Source organism: Polistes fuscatus, unplaced genomic scaffold, assembly GCF_010416935.1.
Source record: "Polistes fuscatus isolate 324 unplaced genomic scaffold, CU_Pfus_HIC Scaffold15, whole genome shotgun sequence".
NCBI lineage: Eukaryota > Metazoa > Arthropoda > Insecta > Hymenoptera > Vespidae > Polistes > Polistes fuscatus.
The window spans coordinates 470244-480751 of record NW_025113053.1 but is presented as its reverse complement, the minus strand read 5'-3'; the positions used below and the strand labels follow the sequence as shown (position 1 = coordinate 480751).

Below are 10508 nucleotides of genomic sequence, written 5' to 3'. Positions count from 1 at the left end.
GGTTATTTTTTTATGCCATTTTCTATATCTCTTTGAGAACGCCTTAAAAAGACGTCTTGTCGACTTACATTAGTTAAATAATTTGGCCCCATTAGAGCTTTAGATAGATTACATCGAGCCATTGTGCACTGAATACTCGAAATAATTAATATGCAATTCTCATTGTATGAGAAGAGTAATAAAGAAATGAGAATTGAATAATAAAGTCAATTTCTTTTTTACTTACCATAATGTTAACTTTTTTTTTCTTTTTATACAATTGAGAGAGAGATTCTATACATTTTAAAAATCAACAAAAAATAAAAAAAAATATAACACACAACAAAAAGAAACAAAAAACAAAAAACGAAAACAAAAAGGAAAAAACCGAAAAATTATAATATAACTATATTATATTAATAATCATCTTTGTCATCGCGAAATTACATTTACAAAATAGAAATATAAAATACTTCGTTTAAGAAGTATCTATTACAGAAATATCATTCTATGTAAAGAATATTATTAATTATTGCTCAGAAGTTCACAGTGCACAATTGCCGATAGAATATATATGGATATTGCAGTCTTCAGTCACATCCGGGAGTGTCTAAAGTCCATGAAAAAGTGATTATTATGTAAATACCTAATTTTCGGCCACTACCTGCGCAGGAAGTGGTGCATCTCCCTGGCCCTTCTCGACAACTTTACCATTTTCAACAGCATCGTCAAATTGACCAGGTACTGGCAGTACTTCTTTTGTTGTATTAATACTTGCAACAGGATCTCTGAAATAAAAAATAATTAAAATTAAATGTATCGTGCTTTTCAAGAAAAGAGGATCTCGGTCTAAAAATAACGTACATATAATCATTTAGTCCATCCACATTAATACCTCGTCCTTTGCTATCTTTTTTATCACACTCTTTAGTCTTCTTAATAGTAGTTTTTTTCTTACTAGTTGCCTAAAAATAAAGCTTTACATTTATTTTAGAAGCTAAAGTTAATTTAGGAATATAATACCTTCATCTGAGTCTTCTTCCCACGTCCTGCTATTGGTGTACGATTATTTCCCCGTGTTGGAAATGTTGGCCTTCCCATTGGATTGAATGCACGAGGTAAGCCGTACTTCAAACCGCCTATTGAAGTAACCTACAACAAATTTCTTTATATTATTAATGTTCCTTTAGAAGAAAACCTTTACGTTCAACAAACTTACTTTCAAATTATTTACACATTTTATTTCTTTTATATAATGATTAACAAAATTTCTGTAATTAGCTATATAATGAAAAATGATTGCGTCGATAAGATAGATCAATTGATATACGTGTGTAGGTACAATATTTTAATTTCTTATGCATAAAATATAAAGAGCGCAACAACAATTTGGAATACCTGAGTAATAATAGTAATGTACGTAATACCTGAGGTGGAAGTCGTCCTCGGGGATGTCCTTGCATAGGCTGCGGCAATCGACCCGGTTGCCCATAATTAGGACCCCACTGACCGACAACGACACCAGCTATCTCCAACTGTCCTCCGCGTGAAGGTATAGGACGACGCATTAAACCACGCTGTGGTGGTATTGTACCATTACCTCGTCCACGAATTAACCCCTCGTTAATCGTACAACCAGCTGGTAAAATATTCTGAGGTACTGACACACGAATACCTGTAAATAATGTAATCAATAAAATGTATACATATTTCATATATGCAACAAATTGTATATTATTACAGAAAAAAGATAAAACAATTATAGCAGTTTGGAGATTCGCAACGTTTAATCAAACGCCACGAAGCAATATAACTGCTTTAATCTCCTTCCAGTTAAAAGCAATTAATTGGTTTAATCATTAATTGCTAAGGATCGTGGAAGGATTTTATTTTGAAATAAAATTAACTTACATAATAGGTTCTAAGTTAATTCAGGCCTTTGAACTATGAGATATAAAATAAAATGTATACCTGGTGCAATAGGCATTGGTGGTCGTGCAAACACAACGTTGATTCCTTCGAGTACAGCCTTTCTCATCCTTTCAACTTTTACAACACGTTCTATATGGCCGCTGCATAATTCTAATAAATTTTTCGCAATGGTAGCACGTGCCAATGTATGATGAAATAGTTTTCCATCGAAATATAACCAAGGACAACACATTAACCAAGGTATTGGAGCGCCGCAAGCGTCATTAGCTAAGAGTGCAGTCTCTACACCTGCCATAAATAAACTCGCGAGTTGAACACCGCGGGAAGTTACTAAAGGAAGCTGTAAAATAATAATAATAATGTTTTCTCCAATAAAATTAATTATACTATCGAAGCTACATAACATATATTATATTACGAACGATATCGTTATATTACCTGTAATTCCTGTAAATATTGAGCATTCATTAATTCCGGAGAAAAGGCTTGTGCAATAAAAGCGTCTAATTCTTGACGACGTAAAATTTTTATTTTGTCAGAAAAAGACATAATGTACCTGTAGAAAAAGAAATCATTAATATTATATGATGTAATCTTAAAAAAAAAAAAAAAAAAAAAGACAAAAATATCTAACATACAGAGAGAGAGTGTAGTAAATCTACTTTTATAACATTATATACACTCACCGTAAAACACAAGCCATAACTAAAAAATGTTGAGGAACGTAAGATGTATTTAACATAAGAGGTGTATCTGATCTCATGCAAGTTAAAAATCCTCTTAATCTACGACGTTTGTCATCTATTCCTGTGCTGTAAAAAAAAAGAAACATTAAAGGTTTTGCAAACATCGTATAAAAAAAAATTATTATGATATATATATGAGAAAAACTAACCCAAACCATAAACGTTGAATGGTTGGAACGCCCCAACCAATTTGTTCTGCTTTGACTAATTCTGGAGTTTGATATGGATTTGACTTCGACCATACCCACTCCTTTATTATTACGTCTGGGACTTCAATTTTTTCACTTTCTATAAAATTTCAATAAATATTACAAATACGTGTATAACGTGGATCATATATGATAATGTTTATACACATACATACCACCTTTTTCTTTACTTTTAGTTGCTAAATACATTCGATGATGCAAATTAAAAAGAATTGCATATACCATTTGTCTGACTGGTCTATAAATAAAATGAATAGAAGGAAATTCCCTATGATTTTCATCCTCTAAAAGAACTGGCAATTTAATTTCACCAGCTATAAGAATTTGGTATATGTGAGGAGACATTAGACCCTTCTGATGTCTTTCAGATGCGGTACGCATAACTTCTGGTACTGTACCAGGAATACTGGTAGTCGTCTTTTCTATTTGTTTTGTCGAATCTGTAGTCGCATGCGACGGAGATGTAGCAGAAGAACTGCTACTTGAGCTTGATGAACTTATTAAAAGATTATGGGTGCCATTTATAGCATGACCATTACCTGCATAAATAAAATGTATTCATTTGTCAAACATAAATATAATAATATTATTCGAATGATATATAATAACATTGAATTCATATTCACTTTGTTCTTCTTCAGATCTAGCATTGTCAGTATCCCCATGTCCTTGGATACCGGGTGGATCTATCACTATCTGTGGTGCTGACTTCGCGTTAGCTGTTGCTTGCTTGTACGCATTTAAACTTTCACGTTCACTTTCTAACGTTTCAGAGGCAAATCTAGAAGTTTCCAAACTACTATCACCCTCCGAAGTCGATGGTCCATCAGATAAGTTTGACTGAGTTTGCAAATTTTGTTTGGAATCTATTTTGTGAGCTGTAAAATGTATTTATTGTATTACACAATTGTATCACATGTATGTCAAAATATATTATTTTACCTTTAGTTGGTTTTACAGGCTTATAATGTAAAAATCCTTCTTTTGTACCATTTATGTAGTACTGTACAGATTGCCTTAACTTGGAACACCTTGGATCGGATAGAGAACCAAATACTTTTTGCGATACTACATCTAACTCAACAGATGGAAGTTCTTTAACAAAACTTGCTAGTGTTTTTATAGTTTGTTCGACGCTTGTCTTATTGGTATTTGTATTAATATTTAATTTTTTATAGAAGTCAAGAAGATTATTTTCCGTTAAAATATAATTTCCAAGTAATGCTGCCAATAAGCATAGTCTATCTGCCGGTATATTTAAGGCTTTTAAAAGTTCAGGAATTATATATTCTTTTGTGTCGAGAGAACCCTTGAAATATATAAGAAAGAATTAATACACATATACATACACGTATATATATATATATATATATATATATATATATAAATGTGTACGACTAACCTTATATGTAAGCTTTAATTGTTCCGAAGAAAAGTATCTAGGTGGATCAAATGCAGCATATTCGGCATCGTCAGCTATTAGACCATTAAAATTATTCTCCCGACAATAAGCAATGACTTCCTGACGATGATCGTCCATACTGCACAACTGCAGTTATATAAACTATATTAATTTATACTTTTCTTTTACATATTACTCGATACAGATAATTAACTTACAACTGCAACATTAAAATATCTAAGTGCCATACGTAGACTGGTTCTTAAACATACAGGTGGTGTCCACCAAATCTTTGGCGGCGGAGTTCCTTTGGTTGTAATATGTTTGATGACCTATAAACACAATGTGGTTTTAACAAAAATTACAAAGGTAAAAATAAAATAACATATTGGTATCGCAAAGACAAAACTTACATTATTTACTTTAATTCTCACTTGCAACTGATTTTGAATCCAATCTGAACGGCGAGCAGATTCGAAAGAACCATTAAAAAAGACAGCTAATTCTAAACCTGACATTTCCGTTGCTTGTATAAGCACTGCTAGAAATTGCACCATACGGTTCCACTGTCCACCGCAAGCCCAATCTGTTAAAAGATTTCATTAGTTTTCGATCGATGATAAATTAAATCTTGAGAGTGTATTGTTAAATGAAAGATACAAGAAACAAACCTGAAAAATAACCACCGTAGAGTCGATCCAAACAGCATTCTCCATCGAGAACTAGTCTTAATTTTGCAGTTGAATGAGGCGGTAATACTTTGCAAACCCGATTACGCTGTCGTTGAGTAACAGTACGCGCTATTTTCAATAAATCTACTGATACAGATCCACCTGGTATACAATTACTATCAAGAAAAGCTTGTAAGTCCTGAATGCCCATTTTTCAAAGATATTTCCTTTCTTTATGGTAATAAGTTTAATGTATGTGTTTACTACTTGTATATGCCTTTTCTTTTTATATATATATACATATATATATATATATATATATAACTATTTTTTTTTATATATCTACTTTTATTAGAATAATAGCTGTTCAAATTTAAATTGAATTTTTTAAAATTTTTATTTAATTGTTTTATGATCTCAAGAAGTGTAGTTTCAAATTCAACAGTTTGAACCTGCAAGAGAACAAAAGATTTCTTTAATCAATTATTTAAATTTGATTTGATGTGACATCATCTTTAATCTTTTATATACACACACACACATACAACAAAAAATATACATATATATATATACAGATAAATAAAAAAATAATTAAACATTTTTTCTTATTAATAAATAATATATACGTACTATAAATTCGAAATTCATTAAATATTAATTATGTTTGACAGGTTACAAAGCAGAAGAATTTGTTGTTAACGTAGGTAAATTAATAAAACATTATTAACACAATTGCGATGACATTAATAAACGTCTAATGATTGAAACGATTTGTCGGACGACGCGTGTCTCTATTAACGTGTTTAAAAGAATAAAAATAAGTAATAAGAAAAAAAAAATACACGTTGGCTTCTTTATTCTAGAACTCTCGAGAAGACAAATTTGTCAGAATTAATAAAGAAATATGTCGACGCCATTTACTTTGTTTATACCACTAATAGAAAGTGTCAAAGAAACAAATTGATTTTTTATCATGACGATAAACATAAAATTGGGATGAAAAAATTTCCTAACATTCGACGATTCCCATTGTCTTAGGAGCGTGTTGAATGTAAAAAAAAAAAGAAGAAGGATCCCATAAACCGGCATGGCGAAAGAGAAAAAGGATATATCCTTTTAATATCAAACTAATACTTGAAACAAATGCAAGGCATTCGCGCGGATTCGTGACCAATTTACGCTTACCAACGAGACCGCGCTAAATAACCTTATTTATACGATTACTCTTTAAGTTTTACATTAAGTTTAAAAAAGTACTTACGTTAAATTAGCGAGAATCATCATGGCCCCAAAGAAACACAAAACACACGGGCTTTCAGAGTAGCTGACGTAGGATTCGAAAACGGAAATGAGCACTTGACCGCGCTCCTATGTCTTACGCTTTACTTCTCGATTCCATGAGAATACTCGAATTCTATTGGTCCTTCGAATCGAGCCAAAGATGGCGCCCGGAAGTCCGTATTTGTGATATCATTTGAAAATCTTTTTTTTTCTTTTTTCTCATCGCATTCTTTACACTCAATTTTGCATTGCCAATTTATTTTCGATAATTTCATTAGTATTGTATTATTTTTTATTCAACAAACTGATTTTTTATTTTCTTTCTCTTTCTTATTTACTTTTCTACATATTTTAATTTGATTTTTGTAAATTATAATACGAACATTCAATTGTATTTCTTTTTTTCAATTTTATAATATTTTATAATATTAATTGCGAAATTATATATATAATATATATATTGTAGAAATGTGAGAAAAATAAACAAAATATTTATTTCTATTATTAAATTTTTTTTCTTGTTCAATATATAGATCATACATAGAGACAAACGCACATGTTCACATGCATACCGTAATAATAATATTCAGTCAATGCCGCCTTTTTTCTTGTATACAATGATATAAATAAATGGAAGATCAAATTAACAATAAGTAGATAGATATTTCAAGTTTTCAAGTTTTTTTTTTTATCCAAATAGATTATCTCTCCTTTTTCTCTATAAAAATGAATTATATAATTGTAGTATAAAATGTAGTTTCTTTGGAGAGCACAATAGATGCATAATAATCATTTTTTGTTAAACATTCCTATCCTTGTTGAAATGTTTACAATGAAATAAACAATAAACAATAAACAATAAAAATAAATTCACATTTTTACATTTTTAACATAATGATATTAGTATGTTTTGAATGATTTGTATGTTTGCAATAACATTTGCAACGGCAATAGAGTGCACAATATATCGCTATACATTGTATAGCTGAAAAACAAGAATAAGTCTTTTGTATTATACACGGGTGCACTTTTTTAGAGTTCATCGTGTCCCTCCTCCTCTTCTTTGTCCTCTTCCGCATCAACTTCCGTTGCTTGTCCTGTCTCTGCGGAAGAGCCAGTAGATTCTTCTTCTTGAATTTCTTCTTCTTCTGGTATTTCATCTAGAGAAATACCTAACGTTTTCCTCATAAGCTGCTCTACGCTATCTGCGAAGCTAGCAGTTTCTTTAAGCATATATCCCGAACGAAGAGTGGCTGTTCTAAACATCATAATAGCTATGTCTTTCGCAGTTTGATCGGATGGATCGACCTGAGTTCTACGTAGCAATTCCCTAATTAGAGGATGCCTTGGATTGATTTCCAAAGTTTTCTTTTGATTTAAGTAATAAGTTTTCTGCGGATCATCAGACTTTTGATGTGCATTAGAGATTGCTAATCTTTCCATATTACCTGTCCATCCAAACATACTAGCGACAAGAGCGCAAGGTGAATCTGTCAAACGTTCTGAGACTTGTGCTTTACTGATATGATCTTTCAAAATATCGTTTAACCATTTGAGCAAAGGTTCAAATGATGTTTGCAATTGTTCCTGTATTTCTTTAGCCTTTTCACCTTCGTCTAATTGGAAACCTTCCTTGGCAACATTTTGGAATTTCTTTCCATCAAAATCAGGAAGAGCGGAAATAGTGTATTCATCGACAGGTTCTGTTAAATATAAAACTTCATATCCCTTTTTGTTCAAACGTTCGACAAATGGAGATTTCTCTACTTCTGCTTCAGAAGCTCCAGCAATGTAATAGATATGCTGTTGCTTAGGTTTCATGCGCGATACATAATCCGCCAATGATGTGGTACCTTTCTGAGTTGAAGAATGGAATTGTAAAAGTTTAGATAATCTAGCACGATTTTGAGGATCTTCGATAACACCTAATTTGATATTTGTACTATATTCCTTCCAGAATTTCTCATAATCTTCCTTAGAAATCTTCTTGATCATATCTAAAACTTTTCTGATAAGTTTTTTCTTAATGACCTTAATTAATTTGTGCTGTTGCAAATTTTCACGCGATACGTTAAGCGGCAAATCGTCGCTATCTACGATACCGCGTATGAAGGACAAATAATTGGGCATCATGTCGGTGAATTTGTCGGTAATAAATACGCGCCTAACATATAATTTAATATTATCTGCCTTCGTACCGTATCTATTGAAGCTGTCGCTAGGCTGAACTCTGGGTATAAACAAAAGGGACTTAAAAGTTACTTCGCCTTCCGCGACAAAGTGAATTTTTGACAAAGGATCTTGCGTATCTTTTGTTAATGTTTTATAAAAATCATTGTATTCCTTATCGTCAACTTCTGACGGCTTCAAAGTCCAAATTGGTTTAGACTCATTTAAAAGTTCCCAATCCCAAACAGTTTTATCTACCTTTTTGGTTTTCTTCTCATCTTCTGATGATTCTTCTACTTTAACTTCCTCTTCCTCTTCTTCGTCTTCAGATTTATCCTCCGTATCTTTCTCGCCTTCTTCTTCCGTAGCTGGCTTAGATTCTTCTTCCTCGTCTACTTGTACAACTTTGCTGCTCCAAAGATAGATGGGAAAGTTAATAAATTGAGAGTATTTCTTAATCAAATTCCTAACGGTATCTTCTTCCAAGAAATCCAATGCTTCGTCTTTCATGTGCAAGCTGATAACACACAAAAATAATGTTAAACATATTAAATGTACATAATATTAAAAGCAATTGATAAAAGTCATACAATTATTTTTATGTTTACCTTATTGTTGTTCCTCTGTTAAGCGTATTTCCTCTGGGATCTTCCATAATATTGTAGCTACTACTGTCGGATTCCCAAATGTATTGTTTATCATCATTATGTTTGGTAGTAACAACTACCGTGTTTGCGACCAAAAATGCGGAGTAAAATCCAACACCGAATTGACCAATCATATCATTCATATCTTGAGCATTTTTAACGTCTTGCATTTTACCCAAAAATTCAGCTGTACCAGACTTAGCGATAGTTCCAAGATTATTAATCAAATCGGATTTGGTCATGGCTATACCAGAATCCGTTATACTCAAAATTTTATTTTCTTTATCAGCTTTTATTCTAATAGCTAATTCGGAATTACTGTCCAAAACATTTTTATCGGTAAGGGACAATAATCTGATTTTATCTAAGGCATCGGATGCATTAGATATTAATTCCCTAAGGAAGATCTCCTTATTCCGGTAAAGCGAATTTATAATAAGTTTCATCATACGATTGACTTCTGTTTGGAAAGTAAATTTCTCTGCCTTAGCCCGAAGTTCCTTTATCTGAGCTACATTTAATCCATCCAATTTAATACGTTCTTCATCTCTTTGAATAACTTCATCATCTGAAAATGATATATATTTTAAAAATTAATAGGGGAAACACGTCTGTTTGAATATATTTTTAATTTATTCTTTTGTGTAAGCGATGACAAGAGTGAAAAGAATGACAAAAGTGACATATGAGTGACAGAATTACATGCTTCGCTTGAGTGCATAAAATATAAATAATTGTCTTACCGGTACGAGATCCTTCACGGCTAGATCCAAGATCTTTTTCTGCAGTTGGAACTTCATCTTCTTTTTTATCTTCAGCCCTAACGAACCCTTTCAAAAATACAAATAAAATGTTTGACATTACAGATCTTGTAGCAAGGATCATTAAGTATATTTTTAGTAAATATGAAAATTACCTGCTAAAAGTACCAGGGCCGTTACAAATATGAATAATTTTCTCATAACTATTACGTTAGTTCCGCTTAAAATATTAGTTAAAGCGATAACGTTTTAACGAATATTTAATAGGCGCTTCGTACAACACTTATTCGCCGACTGTCACGTATCCAACTCAACATCTGCTATACCAAAAAGAAGTAAATAATCAAGAACCAATCGCGTGAGACCACGCAACACAAAAAGACCAATCGCAGAGAAACTCATAGCAACTCTAACAAATGGCGTATTTTGATTCGTCACTCGAAAATACGTGGTCATGATATATTTATTTCGAGAATATTCAGCTACAGATAAGTAGTTGAATTATTTAAAAAGGTTAAAAATATATATCTCTGAATTGTTTTTAACAGTTCTCTGAAATTAATTTGCGTTAAAACAATAAAATTTGGAATATTAGATTGAAATGTGAAAAATATTCTCTCCATTGCTAGCATGTATTAAGCATTTAGCAACTGTCGGTAAAGTAGATTACAACTCGATCTGTATTACCGACAGGTATTTAAAAAATTAACA

At 31.8% G+C, this 10508-nt stretch overlaps 2 protein-coding genes across 5 annotated transcripts; both read right to left on the bottom strand.

Annotated features, from left to right (window-relative positions):
* Window positions 1-336: 336 nt before the first annotated feature.
* On the bottom strand, window positions 337-6308 carry LOC122514604 (constitutive coactivator of PPAR-gamma-like protein 1 homolog). Of its 4 annotated transcripts, none has more exons than XM_043631529.1 (16): window positions 6201-6308; window positions 4940-5391; window positions 4682-4854; window positions 4487-4600; window positions 4269-4415; window positions 3809-4175; window positions 3493-3744; window positions 3025-3405; window positions 2807-2945; window positions 2598-2723; window positions 2350-2467; window positions 1951-2251; window positions 1407-1654; window positions 1003-1131; window positions 844-944; window positions 337-767 (listed from the first exon to the last, which is right to left on the bottom strand). In XM_043631529.1, exons 2-16 carry the CDS (start codon window positions 5148-5150, stop codon window positions 626-628), a joined length of 2949 nt encoding a protein of 982 aa, XP_043487464.1. In that variant the 5' UTR covers window positions 5151-5391; window positions 6201-6308; the 3' UTR covers window positions 337-625. The 4 variants fall into 4 exon arrangements, with proteins under 4 accessions (XP_043487464.1, XP_043487463.1, XP_043487465.1 ...); XM_043631528.1 differs by having other exon boundaries at window positions 3022-3405; window positions 6201-6307; XM_043631530.1 differs by lacking the exon at window positions 844-944 and having other exon boundaries at window positions 626-767; window positions 3022-3405.
* A 407-nt stretch (window positions 6309-6715) lies between these two features.
* LOC122514603 (endoplasmin) lies at window positions 6716-10130 on the bottom strand. The gene is made up of 4 exons (XM_043631527.1): window positions 9953-10130; window positions 9780-9866; window positions 8998-9604; window positions 6716-8906 (listed from the first exon to the last, which is right to left on the bottom strand). The coding sequence occupies exons 1-4, from the start codon at window positions 9996-9998 to the stop codon at window positions 7253-7255; spliced, it is 2394 nt and encodes a 797-aa protein (XP_043487462.1). The 5' UTR covers window positions 9999-10130; the 3' UTR covers window positions 6716-7252.
* Between the last annotated feature and the right edge of the window lie 378 nt (window positions 10131-10508).

Bases quoted from the DNA above. Each gene is read 5' to 3' on its own strand.
- LOC122514604 (XM_043631528.1), bottom strand. From the start codon at position 5,150: ATGGGCATTCAGGACTTACAAGCTTTTCTTGATAGTAATTGTATACCA. The intron at 4,855-4,939 runs GTTTGTTTCTTG...ATCTTTTAACAG, and splicing joins CTACGGTGGTTATTTTTCAG to ATTGGGCTTGCGGTGGACAG. The intron at 2,946-3,021 runs GTATGTATGTGT...GAAATTTTATAG, and splicing joins TAAAAGTAAAGAAAAAGGTG to AAAGTGAAAAAATTGAAGTC.
- LOC122514603 (XM_043631527.1), bottom strand. From the start codon at position 9,998: ATGAGAAAATTATTCATATTTGTAACGGCCCTGGTACTTTTAGCAG. The intron at 9,867-9,952 runs GTAATTTTCATA...TATTTTTGAAAG, and splicing joins GGCCCTGGTACTTTTAGCAG to GGTTCGTTAGGGCTGAAGAT. The intron at 8,907-8,997 runs GTAAACATAAAA...GTGTGTTATCAG, and splicing joins AACAGAGGAACAACAATAAG to CTTGCACATGAAAGACGAAG.